General features: G+C 39.6%; 1 protein-coding gene and 1 pseudogene across 5 annotated transcripts in view; one reads left to right on the top strand and one right to left on the bottom strand.

Moving 5' to 3' along the window:
- The window catches only part of RIF1 (replication timing regulatory factor 1), a 79198-nt gene that overhangs the window by 8591 nt on the left and 47911 nt on the right, over positions 1 to 22696 (top strand). For all 5 annotated transcript variants that reach the window (XM_027775352.1, XM_014591281.2, XM_006157633.3 and 2 more), the window contains 6 exons: positions 1939 to 2066; positions 2160 to 2254; positions 4814 to 5003; positions 7937 to 8029; positions 16739 to 16877; positions 20383 to 20534. In XM_027775352.1, coding sequence (XP_027631153.1) covers positions 1939 to 2066; positions 2160 to 2254; positions 4814 to 5003; positions 7937 to 8029; positions 16739 to 16877; positions 20383 to 20534 — 797 coding nt within the window. The remainder of the gene's footprint in view (positions 1 to 1938; positions 2067 to 2159; positions 2255 to 4813; positions 5004 to 7936; positions 8030 to 16738; positions 16878 to 20382; positions 20535 to 22696) is intronic.
- On the bottom strand, positions 13008 to 14738 carry LOC114009522 (WW domain-binding protein 11 pseudogene; annotated as a pseudogene).

Here is a 22696-nt window from a genome sequence, read left to right as displayed (position 1 = left end):
CTTTGAGAGAAGTCAGAAATAGGTAATCAGGATGTCAGAAAGTTGTTAATTGTTCCCCCCACCCCTCAGGGAATAGTTTAGTTGCTACTTGTTCTTTTTTATATATATTAATGAACATGTTAGAAGAACCAGCCAGAAAAAGAAATAAAAAATAAAAGGGACTAGCAGTTAGCGTAATGGCTATGTCGCTGGACTCCCGTGTAGTTGACCGCAGTTCAAGTCCTAGACCCGGTGGCTTAAACTCACGTTGGGAGTGTGTGTATGCTTGTCCAAGATCCCGAGAGGAGAAGGGATTGCGGCGTGGTCATCCCCCCTAGGGGGTGATTTCTCACTTTCTGTTTCTCCGTCTCTCTGTCTTTTTGGCAAGCACACGCACCCTATAGCAAAAACCTCTCCAAAAAAAAAAGAAGAGCCAGCCAGTTTGTGTGGATCCCACATGCTCGACTCTGCAGTTCTAGTCCATACCAACTGGCTTGGAAAAAAAAATACTGGGCATATGTGTGCTCAAAAAATCCTAAGAGGAGAGTGGAGGTAAAGGGATTATGGTGTCCTTAAAGAGGTTTTTGCTATAGGGCGTGTGCCCTTTTCAGAGAAACAGAGACAGAAAACGAGAAATCAACCCAAGGCGGGGGATGGCCACACCATAATCCCTTCTCCAGTGCCCTCTCAGGATTTTGGGCATGCACGGACACACACCTGGCATAAGTTCGAAGCTACAAGGTCAGGGATTCAAACTGGTCAACTATGTGGGAGTCCAGTGACGTAACCATTACACCATCTGTTGGTCCTCTCCCACCCCCTATTTTTTTAAAGACAGATTTTTTGCTATAGAACACATGTGATTGCCACAAAGTCAGAAACCGCCCTCCAGGGAAATGGCCACGTTGCAGTTCCTTCTCCATTTTCTTCTCAGTTTTGGGCACATATGCATGCACATGTGCCTGGCATGAGTTTCAACCCATTGGGTCCAAGACTTAAACCACTGTCGACCATGTAGGAGTCCAGTGTCTTAACCACTGTGCCACCTGCTGGGCCTTTGGTAATCCTCTTTACTGGGTGCTTTCTCATTTCACTCTCCCATCTGCCTCTCAGGTGAGCATACATGTCTATAACAAAACAAAACAAATGAATAAAAATGTTAGCAGCTTAAAGTAGTAGTTCATTTTGGAGCAGAGTTGAAGGATTTATGATAGCTTGCCAAATACTGTTGTATATTCAAACTGGCTAATGATGCCTATAGTTATTTCATTAGCACAAAATATCTGACTAGAGTCTATATTCTCTGAATATGCCTTTCCCTCTGATCTCAATTTTGTGTTTCATGAAGAAGTATGATTATCAGTAGTGATTTCCTGACCTTTCTCTGGGTATTCATTTAACTTAATAAGTACATTATTCTAGTTTTACTTTTTTTTTTTTTTTTTGTATTTGCTAGAGGGCACATGCACTCATGGATTTCAGGGGAAGATTAAGTTCAGAAATTGAAAAAGCACTTCCCATGGTGGGGGGGACGGTCACACCTCAGTCTTCTGTGCATTTCTCCTTCTTTCCTGATTTTGAGCATCCACATGCACAGGCCCCACGTGTTTTTCTAGTTAGTGGGTGGAACCATGTAGTCAGCTAACATAATACCACTGGCTATGATTTTATATCTGTAATTTTATATTTGAGACATTAAAGGATATAAACTGTCTTGCTTAATTCCAATAAAATATCCTTGTCAGCTTCCCTGCGATGGTGCATGTGGTGTGGGGGGCATCACTGTGATACTAGGGCCACATAAGAGGCCCAGGTTTGGATCCCACGTCAACCCAAACATCCCCGTAATCTTGGCTGGCTGGGAGGCTGGGGCAAGATTGCGGAATGACAAGACCCTGTCAGAGGTGTTTCTTTCTTTTGAAATAAATAAATTAGAAAAGAAAAACTGCTGTTTTTCAGAGGCAAATATTCAGGAACTGCTTTCAAAATTGAATGATATTGTTAAGAGTTCGGATAAAAATGTACGTACCAGGGCACTTTGGGTGATATCCAAGCAGACATTTCCCAGTGAAGTTGTTGGCAAACTGGTGAGTATAGTTTTTGGATATATCTTTTTAATTACATGCCAATAAAAAAGTTCAGGCTTATTTGACTTGCATTTATTCGGTTTTGTCTTTTAGGTATCCAGTATAATTGACTCATTAGAAGTAGTGTTTAATAGAGAAGAGATACATTCTGCCATTGTTGATTTTGAAGCCTTAAATGTTATCATAAGGTAGGCATTTGAATGCCATACACATTGGAAGAATAATTTCCGGTAACTTTACAACAATTGGACTTTTGCGATTTAAATGTGATAGACATTAAGTGAAGGGACTGTCTTTAGAACAACAGATAAAAGGATTAGATGTGCATAAGTTACTAGACTTGTTTGTTTTTTTTACTGAGATAGTCTACTGATAATACATTCTTGGTTGTTTCTGGGTTTTTTTTGTTGTTGTTGTTTTCGTGTGTGTGTGTCAGAGAGCATGTCTTGCCAGAGAGACAGAGATTGAGAGCAGTCCCTCACAGAGAATGGTTATGCAGCAGTGATTTCTCTATTTCTCCATCCTGTTGGGATTTGGGTCACACACACACATGCCTGGCATTTCTTCAAGCTGTTGCGTCCATGACTTGAACCACGTGGTTGGAGGTGTCAGATCTGGTTTCTTTAAGCACCAGGCCATAGCCTGGCCCCACATCTGGTTTAAAAATTCTCTCTGTTGGGACCAGCAGATGGTGTAATGATTAAATGTCATTGAACTCCCACATGGTTGAATGTGGTTCAAGTCCTAGACTCAGTGACTTAAAACTCATGCTGGGCACTTCAACACGCGCATCCCAAATCCCGAGGGGAGAATGGAGAAGGGATTGTGGCGTGGCCATAGCCCCTTGGGTGTGATTTCTGGCTTTCTGTCTCTGTCTATCTGGTGAGTGTATGCACCCTACAGCAAAAATCTCACCCCTCCAAAAAATTATTTCTGTTGTGGCTGGCAGGTGGCATGATGGTTAAGGCAGTGGACACCCATATGAATGATCATGGTTTGACTTCCAGATCTGGCAGCTGCTTTCTTCCTTTCTCCTTTCCTCTCCCCGATCAAATTGAACATAATGATGTATACAATTAAATGAAAGAATTTTAAAAATTGTCTCTGTTAAAGTTGGGGGTTTAAAAAATAATGTTAATTCATAAGTGGGCATTAGGTGCTGTTTAGGAAGGAGTCACAGTGCCAGATAGGGAACAGAAAATTCCTTTCCAACTATCTGTTTTAATAAACATGCCAACGACACAGATGTGATTCTATTTTTTATTTTTCATTTTTAAAAGTGTTCTTTAGTTGTCAAACTATTTGCTTTACTGCTTAATGTTCTGATGCTCTGAATATTAAATTATAACATGGTTCTCTGGCTATTTTCTCATGTAAGAATGTTTAATGTAATGATAATAAGGGACCAGAAGGTGACGTGATGGTTAAGGGCACTGGACTCCCACATGGCTGACTGCAGTTTGAGTTCCAGACTTGGTGGCTCAATTTCTCATTTTCTTACTCTCTCTCTGCCCGTCTCTGGTCAAATTAAAAATACATAAATAAAAGTTAAATAATTATTTTAAAAATATAATGATAATTAGTATTTTATGATTTTTATTCTGAAGATGTACTGTTTTCTTATTTGAAAAATTTATGAAAACTATAAAAAATGGGTCTGGCCCCAAAGCAAAATGGTTAGGCACTGTTTTGCTGACTGCAGTATGAATCCTACCCCTGGCAGAGTGAAGAACACTCTTGGTGCATAGGCTTTCAAGCCCAAAATCCTCATGGGAAGAAAAAAGTAGAGAAAAATTACCATAATGTGACCATGCTCTACTTAGGGAGTGCTTTCTCTCCCCGATAATCACATGTGCCTTAGGGCAATTAAAAAAGAAGCTGCAGAAATGTACACATTAGCAAGTGAAAACTGAATCCATTTCTTTGGTGTTTGTGTACACATAAACAAGGGGTCTTAAAAAAATCAGTGGAGGCCAGCAGGTGGCGTGGTAGCTAAGGCACTGGAGCCCATAAGGTCAACTCTTGTGGGAGGACCCCTGGAACCTGCTGTTTAAAAAACTTGCCAGGCTCCTCCCTGCTCCCTGCAGTGCTTTCTTGCTTTCTCCGGCAAGCACACACGCCCTATGGCAAAAAGCCCTATAACATTGCCTAAAATCCTGAGAGGAGAAGGGATTTGGTGTGGCCATTCCCTTGCCCCACCCCCGAAGAGATCTTTTACTTTCCCTCTTTCTCTAGCAAGTACGCGCGCCCTATGGCAAAAGTCTTAAAAAAAATTATTGGGTCTAGTAGGTGGCAGGGCGATTAAGTCGTTGGACTCCCATGTGGCCAACCACTGTTTGAGTCCTGGACCTGGTAACTTAAAAAAAACCCATACCATGTGCATGTGCCCAGAATCCCAGAAGAGAATGAAGGAGAGGGTTTGCAGCATGTCCATCCCTCGGGAGTGATTTCTGACTTCTCACTGTCTCTCTACCCAGCTAGTGCCCATGCTCCATAGAGAAAAATCTTTAAAAAAAAAGAACTTAGAAAATGCCTATTAAGAGAAACCGATACATAGGTTTTGGTTTGTTTTGGTACCAAAATAAACTTATTCTGTTTTCCACAAACTTTATGTCTTCATATGCATATATACTACAACAAATGTCCTATACTGAGAATATTTTTGTATGTTGTTGGCTTGTTTTCCTAGTAGCTTAGACTTAAAATGTAAGGTCAAGCTAATTTTTTCATTGGTTTCTGTATTACAGGCTAATCGAACAAGCCCCCATTCAAATGGGAGAAGAGTCAGTGAGGTGGGCAAAACTGGTCATACCGTTAGTGGTTCATTCAGCACCAAAGGTACATTTGCGGGGAGCGACTGCCCTGGAGATGGGCATGCCATTGTTGCTTCAGAGACAACAAGAAATAGCATCTATTACAGAGCAGCTTATGACCACTGTAGGTATTACTCTGTGTAAGGGTGTTCTAGATAATGCATCGGAAAATCTTGCACTAAACTCTAAGTCTTAGCCTACTGGTATAATTATACTATGATCTAGGAATTTAGCTTTGAATTACAACAAAGAGAAACATAAGTAATTTATACACATGTTGCTACTATGCAATAGAAAGGCAGCTATTTATTGTTACGTAGTACAGTGTGGGCATTTTACCTGATGCCCTGTGAATGGTGAATAGAAAGGAATTACATTTCTCAAAAAGGGAGAACATTAATTAACTTGTTCAGTGTTATTTGGGTTTTTTTTGTATAGTCCTAATAGATATAAATTTAATACACATAGCTGAAGAAGTACATGTAAGTTCCTAGTTATTCTTTATCTTGGATTTTAGGTTTTCCAATCTTTGGTTTTTCTTTTTCTTTTACTTTTTTTTAACCTTATTTCATGAGACGGAGAAAGGGGTGGAAAGAAAGATAAGTACTTTCCACAGGGTCTGATGTTGCAATCTTCCCAGCGAGACAGGATCATGTATGCCTGGCATGTGCAAGGTTGACTAGGAAACTGAACTCACAATCTATCATATGGATCCAGCTTCTCCTGAAGTGTGTTACTCCTGTGCCCCTGAGCCACCCTCAGTCTTTGTTCTTGTAACATAGTGTTATGTGAAGTGCATTGTTCTGGGCACTGTGAATATATTAATAAACAAAAAGGCTTTTAGGCAGTTCATTTATCTGTGAGAGAATTAAAAACATACAGTCTTCAAAGCGAAGAGTGCTGTGGAAAACAGGCAGTACTGGATAGAGTGCTCCATCAGAGAGGAGTCGGTGAGATAGTAAGAAAAGATAAGGAAAGGACATTCGAATAGTGATTTGAAGGTGGTACAGGAGTTAGCCATTCTGATAATATGGGGTAAGCTCATTCCAGGCATGAAAACAAAAGTACAAAAGTCCTGATCTTACAGTTGTGTAGCCTGTTCATGTTCAGGGAACACTGGACAAGGTGACAGCAGATGAGTGAATGGGAGTGAGAGTAGAGGTGATATCACAGTTTGAAACAATGGTCAGTCATGACCTCCTTGGCCATTTCAGGATTTGGTTTTTACTCTGGATTACATGTTACATTATGTTTAAAGATATTAAAGCTGTGACTTGTGCTTTAAAGACATCACTCTGGTTGTATTTGGACTAGACTTCAGGGAGGCAGCTGAGTAGGAGCAGGGAGATTAGTTAGGAGATACCATAATAACTGGATAGTGAGGGAGGTGTTCAGATTCTAAACGTGGGTTTTTCTGTTCTTTATAATTCAAGAAATCTCTTAGGGTATAGTAAAATAACTATAATGTCTGTGAAATCTCTTATTCTGCTATATGTGAGTGTTTTTTACTTTTTAAGAGATTTTTGCTATAGGGAGTGTGAGACAAAAAGAGACAGAGCGAGAACCTGAGAAACCACCTTCCAAAGGGGATAGCTATGCCACAATCCCTTCTCCATTCTTCCTTCAGGGTTTTGGGTGCATGCACACGCGTGCCCAGCCTGAGTTTCACCTTGCTGGGTCTGGGACTCAAACCGTGTTTGACCATATGGGAGTCCAGCGCCTTAACCACTACACCCCTTGCTAGCCCGTCATGGCAAAATTCTCTATAAATTTGAACTAAAGTGTTTTCAGATACCCATTGTACAGGAAGCTATTAATGAATGCATTCTTTAGTTTTCCAGTATGGAATTATTCAATTTATTAGCATTTGAACTGTAGTTAATAGAAAGCATGCCGGGGACCAGCAGATGGTATAGTGGTTATGTCGCAGGTTCAAGTCCTGGACTGGGGGCTAGAAACATATATCAGGCACATGTACATGTGTGCCCAAGATCCCTAGAGGATAATGGAGAAGGGATTGAGGTGTGGCCATCCACCCTGGGGGATGATGTCTCACTTTCCCTCTTACCGTGTCTATCTCTCTCTCGTCTCTTTCTCTCTTTGGTGAGCGTATGGGTCCTAAGCCAAAAATCTTGAAAAAATAAGCATGTTGAAGCTTTTTTTTTTTAACTTTATTATTATTATTATTTATTTTTCAGTTTGATCGGACAGAGTGAGAGAGAGAGGGAAAGTGAGAAAGCAAGCCACCAGGTCTAAGACTTGAACCGCGGTTGGCCATGTGGTAGTCCAGCGCCTTAACCACCATGCCACTTGCTGACCGCAACATGTTGATGTTTTTTAGAGGAATATGTGGGTAGAATAAAAGTAAGCCAGATTGACGGATGGTAGGGTAGCCAGATATTTGCTAAGATAAGCATGGTTAAAATGTTGATGTGGGACCAGCAGGTGGTATGATGGTTAAGGTGCTCAATTCCCACATTGGCCAACCACAGTTTGAGTCTCAGACCTGATGGCTTGCTTTCTCACTTTCCCTTTCCTTCTCTTTTTTCTCTGTTGCTTTGTTGAGTGTGTGTTATGTGTGCCTTATAGCAAATTTAAAATAATGAAAAAATTGAATAAATACGTTTTTAAAATGAAAGTGTTGATGGTAGGCCTAGCACTGGTACTAGTAGTCAGTCACTGCTCCATGAGCCTGGGGCCCATCACAGCATAAACAGGGTGTATGCTAGGGCAGCTTGCCTTTGGTTCTAGCTAAGAGGTTGGACGCCTTACAAAATTACCTATTTATTTCTCTCTTGTTTTCACTCTCCCCCCTCTCTAGCATTAATGGTAGAATCTAAATGTTTGTATTTGAATATTTACCATAAAACTTCCAGATTTGCTAAATGCTTCAAATTTTTCCTTTTGGGTTCTTCAGGGGGAGGGAATGTACTTTTTCTTATTTTGAAAATCTATTTATTCAAGGGAATCGGTTTTTGAAGATTTCTAGACTTTGGTACTTTTTTTTTCTTCTTTTTCAAGAATCTGTTTGGTAAATATTTTTGTTTTTGCTTGCAGAAATTAATCCCAGAACTCCAAAAGCTATTCATGAATAAAAATGAGACATATGTGTTAAAATTATGGCCTTTGTTTGTCAAACTTCTTGGAAAGGTAAGTGTCACAGTTAATTAACAGTCCTCAACTTTTACATGTCAAACACTTTAATTTTTTTTTTTTTTTTCTTTTTGGAGGTTTTTGCTATAGGGTGTGCGCACTCGCCAGAAAGAGAAAAAGAAAGTGAGAAATCAGCCCCCAGGGGGGATGGCTATGCCACAGTCCCTTCTCCTCCATTCTCCTGTCAGGATCTTGGAGATGCATGCACATGCAACCCGTGTGAGTTTAGGCCACTAGGTCTGGGACTTGAACCACAGTAGACTACATGGGAATCCAGCAACATAGCCATTATGCCAGCTGCTGGTCCCAATTTTTTTTTTTTCTTTTTTCTTTGTTGCTTTTCTCTCTCTCTCTCTCTCTCTCTTTTTTTTTTTCTTTTTCTTTTCTTTTTTTTTTTTTTTGAGAGGTTTTTGGTATAGGGAACGTGCGCTCGCCAGACAGAGAGAGGCATAGAGACAGAAAGCGAGAAATCACCCCCAAGGGAGGGGTCACGCCACAATCCCTTCTCCATTCTCTTCCTGGGATCTTGGGCACGCCCACACACGTGCCCGGCGTGAGTTTTAAGCCACCAGGTCCAGGACGCAAACTGCGGTCGACTACGTGGGAGTCCAGCGACATAGCCATTATGCTAACTGCTGGTCCCTATTATTTAAGAATTGTTTTATTTAACTTTATTTATTTTAATTTGACCAGAGAGGGACAGAGTGAAAGTGGTAATGTCTGGGTAAAGATCTTGCTTCTTTTTTTTTTTTTGCATATTGATGTGTAGTTTTCCTAGCATCATTTGTCGAAAGGACTATTTTCATTTGTCAAAAATCAGTGGAAATACATGTGAGGTTTTATTTCAGGACTCTTTATTCTTTATGTCATTACCACATGTTTTATTTACTTATTTATTTTTAAAGAATTATTTGATTTATTTATTCATTCCTTTATTTTGACCAGAGAGAGACAGAACCAGAGTGAAAGTGGGAAAGCAAGCCATCAGGTCTGGTCTGGGACTCAAACTTTGGTCAGCCATGTGGGAGTGTCCAGCACCTTAACCACTACACCTCTTGCTGGTCCCCTACTATGTATTTTATTAATTGCTATATTTTATAGTCATTTTACAGTCAGTAAGTGTAAGCCCTTCCCTTTTTTTTCTCTTTCAAGATTTTTTGGGTATATGAGAATTTTCAATTCCTTATGAAGATTGGCTTTATCTGAAAAAGGCTGAAAGAATCTTTTAAGTTTACTTATTTTCATTTTTTTTTGGTGGGGGTTGTACATAGATAGCCTTGACAGGGTCTCACCAAACTCTAGTCCTCTTCCTGCCAATCAGAGTGCCTGACCTCTTAAAGTCAACCCAGATTTTGAGCCTGGATCGTGCACGTGTGTCTAGTATCATCCAGCCTTGCCCTACCAATTATATATCACTATGGCTAAAAAAGCCATATTTTCTTCCCGCTATAGGGTGCGTGCGCTCGCCAGACAGACAGAGACATAGAGACAGAAAACGAGACATCACCCCCCCAGGGGGGATGGTCACGTTGCAATCCATTCTCCTCTCAGGATCTTGGGCATGCACGCACACGCGCCCGATGTGAGTCTTAAGCCACTGGGTCCGGAACGCGAACCGCGATCAACTACGTGGGAGTCCAGCAACATAGCCATTATGCTAACTGCTGGTTTCCCCTATAGGTATCTTGATACAGATTTTGTTTAATCTGTAGATTGCCTGGGGGGAGTAATAAGATTTTAACAGTGATAAGTACTCCTATTTAGGAATATAGTTGTCTTTCAGTTTATTTGGATCTTTAATTTACTTCAACAGTATTTTGTAGTTTTCGTCAATGGTTTTTTTTTTTTTTTTTTTTTTTTTTTTAAAGAAATATTTAATTATTAGTAGTAGTAGTATTGTTTCAGTTTGACACAGGCACTCACCAGAGAGAGACAGAGAGGGGGAAAGTGAGAAAGCAAGTCATCAGGTCCAGGACTCAAACTGCGGTAAGCCATGTGGGAGTCCAGCGCCCCAACCACCACACCATCTCCTGGTCCCAATATGTCTTTTATTTATTTTGTTATATCTGGTCTTAAGTATTTAATTCTTTCATATTCTGTGTAAGTGGAATTGCTTTTCTAATTTCTTTTTCAGATTGTTGGTGGCAGGTGTATAGAAGCACACAACTGATTTTCATGTCATAATCTTATTCTCTCAAACTTTGCTGAAGTCATTCACTCAAGTGGCTTTGGTTTTTTCTAATCCAATTTTATAGTCGTTGATTGTTTATATTAATGTTAAGGTTATATGTGGTTGGGCTGGTTCTGTAATCTAATGGTTAAGTGAGCTGGATCCCGCATAGTCAACTTTGGTTTGAATCCCGGCCATGGCAACATGAAAAACATGTTTGGAGCATGTGTGTGCATGCCCCAAATCCTTATAGGATTAAGAAATGGAGCAAAAGAGATTGTACCCCAATGGAGAGTGTTGTTTCTCTCTGGCAAGCTTATTTGCCCCCTGGCAGTTAAAAAAAAAAAAGCATTGTGTTTTGTTTTTGCCTACTTAAACTTTCTGGAGAGTGTACACATTCAGTGGAGGTGGGGTAGTAGTTAGAGAGCACCCACTATGGGTTATGGTCATGCCACAGTCCCTTCTTTTTTTGTTTTAGAATTTGGGGCACACACTCATCTGCACCCAGCATATTTTTCAAACCTGCAGGTCCAGGACTTTAACTGCATAGTCAGCCTTGCCAACAGCTGGGCCAATATGTAGTCATACAGTCCTCTTTGGATTGTTAATGTTTTATATAATTTTGTTCTTACGATGCATTGTTTGCTTATCACTTGATCCATTTTATACTTTATTTTCTTTAGCTTTATTCATTTACTTTTTAATACCAGAAGGTGTGTGTACATGAGAGATTGAAAGCTTCTCCAGTGGCTTCTGGGCATGCCTCAATTCTTTTCCTTTCAATTCTCTAGATAATCGTAGTAGAATCCTGGGTGACTGTGCACATCTGGCACATTCTCTCTCTCTCTCTCTCTTTTTTTAAAGAGATTTTTGCTATAGGGCATGTGTGCTCAGTAGAGATAGAGAGAGACAGAAAGTGAGAAATTACCTCTCTGAAAAGATAGTCACATCACAGTCCCTTCTCCATTCTCTTGGAATATTGGGCATGCACTCACATGTGCCTGTGCCAGGCATAGGCATGAGTTTTATACTGCCAGGTCTGGTACTCGAACTGTGATCGACTACATGGGAATTTAGTGACATAACCATTAAGCCATCTTCTGGTTCCCACATCTGGCACATTCTTCAAATCACAGGGGCCAGGACCCAAACTCTAGTTGGCCATGCAGGATCTACTTTCCTCCGATCAGTGCTCAACCATTGCTCTGTGGGGCTGGATTTATTTAAACAAGTGTTTAAATATTTTGTTTTAAGACAGGATCTTGCTATGTTGTGATTCTGGCTCAGTCTCCCAGTTTTGCTATAAGGTTGTGTTACCACTCCCAGCTCTTTTTTTTTTAGACGAGATTTTACTCTGTTGTTTAGAATCATGATTCCTCCGCCTCTGCCTCCTGCTTCATGAATCACTGGGATTATAGGCATGTAGATGAGAATCTAACCTTGACCTTCATTGTGGTCCCAGCTTCTAGGGTATAGTATTTTACTCTGTTGTGTATAGTCCTTTTGCTGGGTTTATTTTCCTTAATTGGAAATACTTTGATTTGAATTGTGTATAATATTTTTTAAAGAATTATTTAACTTTTTTTATTTATTTATTTTAATTTGACCAGAGAGGGACAGAGTGAGAGAGAGAGAGAGAGGGAAAGTGAGAAAGAAAGCCTCCAGGTTCAGGAGTTGAAACACAATCAGCCATGTGGGAGTCCAGCGCCCTTAACCACCACGCCACTTGCCAGGCCCCTGTATATAATATTTGAATCATATATAGTGTGACTGATTTTAGAAGTTAACCTGTTTTCATGATTCTAGTTCATTTTTGCCATCTTACCAGATTTCTCAGGTATTAGTATTTTTTCTTAACCAGTAGGAAATAATTTTGAATAATCATAAATTTTCTTCCCACATATCTTACTTTGTATTAAAAAAATGACGTTGTGATCCATTTCTCTGCAATTAAAATATTTTGAAATGTTTGATGTATTAAAAATAACAAACAGGGAAGGCAAGATGAAATAATGATTTTTTTCAGAAATTTCTGTGTCCCCAGCACACAACAAGAGGCAAATAAGTAAGATCCCCCTGAGCACAAATTTCCAAAGAATTGGAGAAGTGTAAGAAATGGGATGAAAATGGTGGCATGAAAGGGAATTAGTATTAGTAGGACCTCTTCAAATAACCAAATGCAATAAATTCTGAACGAGGCCAAACTTTAGGATGTTCTTGAGCTGAAATTAGAAAATACTGTGATATAGACATAGTTGTGTCAACTAAGTTTAATAAAAGATTTTCTCCCAGAACCACTGTTGTGAACAGAAACCTGTTCTGGCATTAAAAGCAGTCACACTAGCCCTTCCATCTCTTTCGTGAAAGCGTGATAAACATCATCCTTAGCATTCTGAGACAGGAATAGACTGGAGGAACATTAGAATCATTCCCTTACTTGCTTTGAGAAGTAACTGTAGCCCCTTTTTCCTCCCTATGTACTCTTGGACTTTTTTTTTTTTTTAATTAAATGATTTACTTAATTCCATTTGTTGTTATTCATTTTTATTTGACCAGAGAGAGAGAAAGAAAAAGTGAGAAAGGAAGCCACCAGGTCCGTGACTAGCAACATGGTTAACCATGTGGGAATCCAGCACCTTTAACCACCACACCACCTGCCAGCCCCCTTCCTATGTGCTCTTAATTCAGTGGGCACAAATCAAATAAATCTCTGCCTTGAGTTTAGTGATCTATGGCTTGGCACTTATGGTTGCTGTGACTTCTCAATAGTAGCTGAATTTGTATCATCTACCTTTGGTTGCTCAATCAAATGGGGTACTTAAACCCCTTTGATCTGGCAAAGGAGTGGTTGGGAAAGCTCAGGTGAGCAGACCTACCAGAGCTGGACCTGGGGAGGGTCAGAAGGCTGGTATGGTGGTGATCCCTGGAGTAAAAGGGTAAAGGCCCTAGAAATCCTACCGTTCCAGGCAGTCTCAGGAATGAAAGAGACCCAGGAGAAAAGCCTGTGGGTGGCCCAGGAGGCCATAAAAGTGGAAGAGATGGTGGTTTGAATTGTTCCTGGCATGGAAGGTGCTTGTATTTGAGGAGGAGGAACAGACGGGAGTGGGGAGTGGGGGCTGCTGCTGTGAAGAAGCAGCGTATGTGCCATCAGAATGAGATATCTCTTTTTGCTGCTTTTGTGACTGCTTCTCTATTTCAGAATTGTCAGAATCATCCTCATTATTTTATTATGTGTGAATTCTACTTTTTATCCATCCTCTGGAATTTTCTAAGTTATCATTCAAAGTTTCATGGCTTGAAGAGGAGTTAGCTCCTCCTCCTCTTTTCTTCCTTGATTTTCCAGGCATATCTGCTAGTCATACACTCAGACCTTACTGTTTTCCCTTCGTTGTCTCTCTCACTATTGTCACAATGCACAAATTTATTTCCCTCATTTCTCTATTTGCTCTGTCAGCCTGTCAGTATGTGATCCTGTATATCTTAATCCATATCCTCATGATAGCCATCATCTTCATTACTCTGCTGAGCAAGTTTGGAGCTATATAACGTCTTCATCTTACACATGGGGTGGAAGATCTAGGTCACAGCCCACATATTTAAGGCCATACATCTGCAAAACTTGAGGAGGTGGACCAGGGGGCCCAGATTTTTTGCCAGGTTGAAAATGTGGAATACCATGTCCAAGAAGAGGAAATACAGTAATTGTGTGAGTTGGAGGTTTATAGGATTGTCTTAAGGATGAAGGGTGGTTGGGCACCAAGAAGTAGAGTAGCCTACATCACGATGTTGGAAGGAGCATGTGGCTTTTCTTCTAAAAGAATACACTTCACTTCCCAACAGCATCAGAATACTGGCTAAGTAGAACCCTCATTTCTGCATATTCTATTTCTAGCCTTCTCAATTTCTTATATTAGGTCTTCAGGAAAGTCATGATGAATTTTTCTGGTTTTCTATGAAAAAAAACGACCCGGGAACCAGCAGTTAGCGTAATGGCTATGTCGCTGGACTCCCACGTAGTCGACCGCAGTTCGCGTCCCGGACCCGGTGGCTTAAAACCCACGCAGGGCGGGTGTGCGGGCGTGCCCAGGATCCCACGAGGAGAATGGAGGAGAAGGGATTGCGGCGTGGCCATCCCCTCTGGGGGGTGATTTCTCGCTTTCTGTCTCTCTGTCTCTCTCTGTCTGTCTGGCGAGCGCACGCGCCCTATAGTGAAAAACCTCTCAAAAAAAAAAAAAAAAATCTCAATAAAGTGTCTTTTTCACAATTGTTGAATATGTTTAAAGGTTTCATGTCGCTTCTTGCACTTGTCTTTCAGTATTTTCCCATTTAACTGTGGCTGTTGATCTGGATTTCAACCAGTTTTAACTCCCATTTTATCCAGTTTTTCCGTATCGTGGATAAGCTGTGATCTTTGATATTTAGAACTGCAGTTAGTCCCATCACGTGCTGTTTTTTGTTCTGTAATTCTTCCAGGCTTTGTTTCAGGCGTGGTCTGTAGGATTCATAAATTTCCCACTTTTTTTGGACCAGCAGATGGCGTAATGGTTACGTCGTGGATTACCACATAGTCAGCTGTGTTTCAAGTCCGAGACCTGGTGGCTTGAAATTCAAACCGAGCGCATGTGTGTGTGTGTGCCTCAGATTCCAAGAGGAGAATGGAGGAGAAAGGATTGTGGTGTGGGCATCCCCCTGTGGGGTGATTTCTCGTTTTCTGTCTCTCTCACTCTGGTGAATACACATGCCTTATGGCAAAAACCTCTCTTTAAAAAAAAAAGAAAGAAATTTCCCACTTTTGGTGGATGATGTTGATCTCAATCTCATGTTGACAATCTATATGGTTCACTTACTCATTAAAAAAAAAAAAAATAGGGCCAACAAATGGCATGGGGGTTAAGGCACTAGATCATGGGTGACTATTGCTGTTCAAGTCCAGTTGCCCCCTACCCCACAGAAAAAATGCAAGATGTCTGTGTGTGTGTGTGTGTGTGTGTGTGCACGTGTGTGCTTGCCGTGTGCCCAGTAACTCCTGAGAAAAGGGGTTGCAGTGTGGCCATCATTTCATTCTCTATGTCTCTGTCTTTCTGTCTCTGGTTAGCACAGTTGCCCTGTAGCAAAAATGTTTTATTTTATTTTTTTTTTAAGTTTGCTACCAGACTTGTGTGCTTGCCAGAGAGAAGGAAAGTGAGGGAGCACCCACCAGGGGAAATGGCTACAGTGCAATTCCTTTTACTTCATTATCTTGTCAGGAGTTTAGGTGCATACATGCATGGGCCCAGTGTGTTTTTCAGGCTGCCTAACCTGGGATTCAAACCAGTCAACTGGGTGGGATCCAGCCACCTTAATCTCCACACCATAGACTGACCTCTTTTAAATTGTAATTTTAGGGCTGGCAGGTGGTGTGGTTAAAGGTGCTGGATTTCCAACTGCAGTTCAAGTCCTAGACCTGGTGGCTTGCTTTTTCCGTTTCCCTTTTCTCTGTTTCTCTGGCCAAATTAAATAATAACAACAACAATGAATGGACTTAGATAATGCTTTTTATAAAAATATAAATGTAGACATTTTTCATGGGCTTCCTGGTCTTCAAGAAATAGTAAGGAGATGATTTTTGTCTTTTCATAGGGACCTTCACCTCAGCTTTTTGGTCAACCCCTCAGCCATTGCCATCTTGAAACAACTCTCTGCAACACTTGTATCACTACCTTCAGATACTACTGTTTGCTACATTTCTTTTTTATTCATGACATTTTCCCTCCTGTTTTAGTCATCTTGAAAAGGTTACTTTTACTAATTCTAGGGTTCAACATTTTTTATTCTCATTATTGATTATATTTTATTCAGGTAATTTAATTTCTCTGCTATTAACCTTAATACAATTTAAGATTCAGCTACCTTCCTTATTTTCTTTAATATTTTAGAAATATTCTGTCTACCACATCAAGTCTTAAATATTTTATGATCTTGAATTTTTAGTATGGACACAAAGTTCAGTATTTTTTTTTTTTAAATTAAAATTCCTGGGGCCAGCAGGTAGTGTGGTAGTTAAGGTGCTGGACTCCCACATGACCAGCCACAGTTCAAGTTGCACACTGGTGGCTTGCTTTCTCACTTTCCTTCTCTCTTTTTCTCTGTCTCTGGTCAAATTTTAAAAGTAATAATAATAGGTAAAATTAAACAAATTTAAAAAAAAAAAAAGAGGGATGAGCAGGTGGCATGGTTGTAAAGGCACTGAACTCTCACCGTGGCCAACCACGGTTCAAGTCCTGGACTAGGTGGCATGCTTTTATCAGTTTACATCTCTCTCTCTGGTCAAATAATAACAATGAATAAGGTTAAGTAAATAATTACAAAATAAAAAAATTCTTAAGACTGCATTAGTTCTTATAACATATCTTTATGTTTTATGGATAGTTTGTCTTTTTTGTCCCCTTGTTAGATTATGAGCTCCTAAGGGCATATATTAAGTAAATTAATAGGTAAATTTCACCTGTATTTTATTTTGTGAAGTTAACTTTTAAGTGAATTTTTCCCTTCTTTAGACCTTACATCGAAGTGGGAGCTTCATCAATTCTTTGTTACAGCTAGAAGAACTGGGATTCCGTAGTGGAGCACCCATGATAAAAAAAATAGCATTTATTGCTTGGAAGAGTTTAATAGACAATTTTGCTTTAAATCCAGGTAAGTAAACATTTAAAAATTTAAATTTTTTTATGAATTTATTTTAATTATAAGCAAAGTTTAAAAAGGAAGCTTTTCTAAAAGGTTCTGTAAACTTTTATGTTAGAGCATAGCTATTGCTGAATTGTTTTTATTTTAAGGGAACAGTAATAATTTTGTAAAATAGAATTCAAGGACAAAACTTTTTTTTTTTTTTTTGAGATGTTTTTCGCTATAGGGTGCATGCGCTCGCCAGACAGAGAGAGAGAGACATAGAGACAGAAAGTGAGAAATCACCCCCCAGGAGGGATGGTCATGGTGCAGTCCCTTCTCCTCCATTCTCTTCTCGGGATCTTGGGCACGCACGCACACGTGCCCGGCGTGAGTTTTAAGCCACCGGGTCCGGGACGCGAACCACGGTCGACTATGTGGGAGTCCAATGACATAGCCATTACACTAACTGCTGGTTCCCCAAAACATTTATTAAAATGAAAGGTAGAAAGTGTAAGTTATTTTTTCAGATTTGTCAAAAGGCATGTGTACTTGCCAGAAAGAAAAATTACCCCCAGCAAGGATGAATATGCCATAATCCCTCCTCCTCCATTCTTGGGATTTTGTACGTACACACACACACACACACACACACACACACCTGGCATGTTTTTTGAGTCCCAGAGCCAGCAGCTTGAGAATCACATCAGGTCGGTGTGCATGCATGCCCAAAATCCTGAGAGGAGAATGGAGGATGTTTTTCGCTATAGGGTGCATGCGCTCGCCAGACAGAGAGAGAGAGACATAGAGACAGAAAGTGAGAAATCACCCCCCAGGAGGGATGGTCATGGTGCAGTCCCTTCTCCTCCATTCTCTTCTCGGGATCTTGGGCACGCACGCACACGTGCCCGGCGTGAGTTTTAAGCCACCGGGTCCGGGACGCGAACCACGGTCGACTATGTGGGAGTCCAATGACATAGCCATTACACTAACTGCTGGTTCCCCAAAACATTTATTAAAATGAAAGGTAGAAAGTGTAAGTTATTTTTTCAGATTTGTCAAAAGGCATGTGTACTTGCCAGAAAGAAAAATTACCCCCAGCAAGGATGAATATGCCATAATCCCTCCTCCTCCATTCTTGGGATTTTGTACGTACACACACACACACACACACACACACACACCTGGCATGTTTTTTGAGTCCCAGAGCCAGCAGCTTGAGAATCACATCAGGTCGGTGTGCATGCATGCCCAAAATCCTGAGAGGAGAATGGAGGAGAAGAGATGGCGACATGGCCATATCCCTGTTGAGGGGTGATTTTTCACTGTCTTTCTTGCCCTATAGCAATAATAATAACAGAGTGTAAGCATTTGTGACTTACTGTATATTAACACTGAATCAAGCACTTCATATACATGGTATTTAAGCATCACATCAGAACTGAGATGTAAGTCTTAGCACTGTTTTATAGATATTCATTTAAAAGCAGTCACATAGCTCATAGGAAACATTCGTAGTTGCTGGGGTATAAAAATATCACTGACTGATGACTTTATTTTCTGGATCCCTGGAAAAGTTGCCTACCCTAGTGAGTTAACATTTAATATATGGAAGTGATTACTTTTCATTTACCTTTATCTTATTGTCCTGTGGAGTTGTGTGATTGTATGTTACATGAAAGAGAATTTAGCTCAAAAGTGGGTCAGCCAAAGTGCATAATAATTAGGTTATTGTTAATCTTAGGTTTAATCAATAGTGAAGGTTTACCAGATCGGCTGAGTCATGGTGATTTCATTCTATATTTTTTCCAGCCAGAGAATGTTAATAGCTTCTTTTCTTCCTACTTATGTGTCTTGTATGATTATTTTCTTTAGTTGTAAATACTTTCATATAAAATACTGGCAAAAGTATATTTAGGGCCATAATTTTCTGTTGGAAAAGCCACTTTTAATTTATGAACTGACAAATAACTTGGGAATATTCCATATTGTGAGATAATGTTTGGGACTAAAATCTGTTGCAATAATGTATTTATTACATGGCAAAGAATAAAATAGGTGTGGCATAAAGAAGATAAGTAGATGCTATTTTGAAATAAGTCCAGAGCTAGAGAACTCATGATGGTATTGTGGATCTGAGAAGTCATCCAGGAATCTGATGCCTGTCTTTCTGTTCTGACATCTTCATAATATGCCTCACACACAGACTGGGAAGGCATTAGGGAGAAGAGCAGAAAAGACTGCTTCCTAATTAATTAAGATGCCTGTACAGATAAAAAACTTGTAAGAATCCCGTATATACCTCCTTTTAAATCTTGAATGGAATGGCTAAATGACAGGCCAGAAAATGAAGGAAAACCATAGGCATCCATCACTGAGTAAAATCTGGTTTATAATTAATGGAGCAGTTTGTTGTGTGCCGGTGAGAAATCTCTTACTGTGTGGATAAAATCATGGAGCCCTTCATATGAGTAAGAGTTCAGAAAAGGAAGTGTCTGGTCTAGAAGACTTGGACCCACAGTGATCTGAATTTATTTCCAAGTCTTTGGTAGTTAATTGAGTAAGACTATCTTAATTTTACGTATTTCCAGTTTTACTCACATGGTACACACCTGGTACAATTTTCTTTAAAGAAACAGGACTTTATTTTTATTATTGATTCTTAGCAGTCTTCTTTTAATCCATAGGGATTTTTTTGAGTTTGTTTGTTTATTCTGTGAACAAGTGAGACAGATTTTACCCAGCAAAGCATCAACATTGTGATCCACCCCTCAGATTCAGCCCTGAATCACAGGCATGTGAACCTGGCCTCCTCAGGTCTCCAGGTGAAAACCTGGAATTTCTCCTGTGGGACAGTATTCCAGAGCATTACATTTTCTCTTTTTTAAATTTAGGACGGCCAGCATTTGGGCCACCCTAAAGATTTTAACAGTCTGATTATGTTAAGGTAGGGTAGACATGAATCTAAATTTAGATTTCCAAAGTAAATTAATGGCCCCAACAGTAATAATGTTTCATAGAATAAATTGCTAATTTATATTTAAAATGATAACGGTTTTGGCTATAATGTAGGACAGTACTCAACGTTTTGGCAGTATTTCTCAATGTTTTTCATTTTGTGTTGGATAATTTGTTGATAGGGACTGTCTTGTACGTTACATGAAGTTTAGCAGCATCCCTGGTTGCAACACACTAGATGCGAGTAGTAACCATCTAGTTATAACAACCAAAACTATTGTAGAAATTGCCAAATGTCCCTGGTGAGAAAATAGACTCTGGCACACAGAATCTAATGAATGTTTTCTGTTCTCTTTCTAATATATTTTTTATGCCGTACTGTTTTAAGTTATACTGGACTTTATTGAAGGAAAAGTTTTGGGTAGAGCAAGAACAGCCTGATGATTTGCCTTTTATTATTCTTAAATTTTAAAATCTATTGTGGTAAAAGGAAATTATATAGCTCATTTATATATTTTAATCTTTACCTCTCAAATCTTTTTACCCTGTGTCCTTGTTTTTATTTTTGTTTTCTAAGATATACTGTGTAGTGCAAAAAGACTCAAGTTGTTAATGCAGCCTTTGAGTTCCATCCATGTGAGAACAGAAACTCTAGCATTAACAAAACTAGAAGTCTGGTGGTATTTACTGATGAGACTTGGACCTCATCTTCCTGCTAATTTTGAACAGGTAACATAATAAGTGTTGACTATAACATGTTTTTATTAACATGTTCTTAAATTCTTACCAGTCTAGTTTTATAGTGTTTATTTTTTATGTATTAGCAGAGTATAGTACTTGCAAATATCTTTTTCCTGACACAGAATATGAATGTATTTCCTACAAAAGATACTCTCCAGTTACCTAAAATAGAACCCTTCATGCCTTTCATTCAGTAAATGTTCAAGTATCTATTCTAGCTCCAGAATTCATTATGATTTTACAAAGGAACTTATTTTTCCCCAGAGGGTTTAGTGTGCAACTGAAAGTGAAATCAATGGTATAGTAGCAGTGAAGTGCCACACTGGGTTGGATCAGTTATTTTTTGTTTCTCTTTTTAAAGCTATTATACATAGTGATAACCAATACTTTAATCATATTATAAATTCTTAACAAGTGATTTTTATAAATTTCTTTAGATTTTGGTATCCTTGCTGGAGGATAGCTCTAGGGCTGGCCCCATGGCCTAGTGGTTGGGAGAATTGGTTTCCACATGGCCAACTATGCAGTTCAAATCCAAATCCAGTGGTTTGAAAACACCGTGGGTATGGGGTATATGTGTTCCCAAATTCTGATAGGATGGAGAAGGGATTACAGTGTGACTAAGGCCCGTTGAGGGGCGCTTTCTCCCTCTCTCATGAGCGCATGCAACCTCTGACAAAAAAAAAAAATTTAAAGGAGTAGCTTTTTTGGCGGGGAGGGCGGGGGAGAGGTTTTTGCTATAGGGTGCATGCACTAGGCAGAGAGATAGAAAGTGAGAAATCACTCCCCAGGGGCGATGACCATGCTGCAATCCCTTTCTCCTCCATTTTCCTCTTGGGATCTTGGGCACACACGCCCTGTGAGTTTAAGCCACCAGGTCCAGGACTCAAACTGCGGTCAGCTACATGGAAGTTCAGCCACAGCCATTACACTAACTGCTGGTCCCAGCTTTTTTATTCTTTATGTTTATCTTGGATTTGTGGGTACATTTTACTTGCAGACCTAGTCCTGGTGTTTTAGATTTTTGACATAGGGCAAATTCATGCACTGGAGAGAGGGAAAGTGATCTGCATTCCCTTCTCTATTCTCCTCTTGGGATTTTTGACGCAGATACACAGCTTATTTTTCAGGTCGTGGAGTCCAGGACTTGAACTGCAGAGTAGGCCATATAGGATCCAGCTCATTAACCATGGCCTATGTCCTGGTTTTATACTCTGAAGAAACTGCATAGCAGGTTATGTGTTCTTGGAAAGGAGATTTTATAATAAATTTCTATCATTCTTAGTCATTTTTAATTTTGTAATGTAACATTTTTAAACTTTATATAATATGAAGTTGGAAAATGGGCATCAGTAGTAATATATAATTTGTAGCATAATGAGTTTTCCAAATTCTACTATTATAAGGTTTTTTTGTTTTGTTTTAGAATTTAGTTCTATTTACTCATTTAGTTTAATTTGACCAGAGAGATACACACACACACACACACACACACACACACACAGAAGAGAGAGAAAGCAAGCCAGCTGCCAGTTCTGGGACTTGAACCATAGTCAGCCAGGTGGGAGTGTCCAGCACTTAAACCATCAGGCCACTTGCTGGTCCTCCCAATTTAAGGTTTTAATAGGCTAACTTACCCAGTTTTCCAACACTTTAATTGGAATAATTTATCCAGTGACTTGAATGTGACTGACTGGTACTGGAATGATAGAAATGAGCTTTTAGTTCATATTTTCTGGAGTCCTTCTTTAAAAAATTAAAATTAGGCTACCAATAATGAATAAAGCTCAGATAGATGTTATTTGCAAAAACTGTTTGTGTATATAATTTTTAAATTTGACTGTAGAGAATAAGAGAGAGTACGAAAGCAAGCTGCCAGGTCCAGGACTCGCACAGTGGTTAGCCATGTGGGAATCCAGTACCTTAACAACTGTGCTACTGCTGGCCCCTTGTGTATATAATTGTGTGTGTGTGTGTGTGTTTGTGTGTAAAATTTTTCATCTTGGATTTAGAACCGAAATACACAGATAGTGTATCTCTAGGGCAAATACAGTTGTAATACAAATTTCCATCTTAAACTTGGTTTTTAGCCTGTCAGCATGGATGGAAACAAGTGTAACTCAATAATAATTGATAATTAATAATTGATA

This window comes from Tupaia chinensis, unplaced genomic scaffold, assembly GCF_000334495.1.
Source record: "Tupaia chinensis unplaced genomic scaffold, TupChi_1.0 Scaffold000549_1, whole genome shotgun sequence".
NCBI lineage: Eukaryota > Metazoa > Chordata > Mammalia > Scandentia > Tupaiidae > Tupaia > Tupaia belangeri.
The sequence above is the reverse complement of the archived record's forward strand: the minus strand, read 5'-3'. Positions and strand labels throughout refer to the sequence as shown.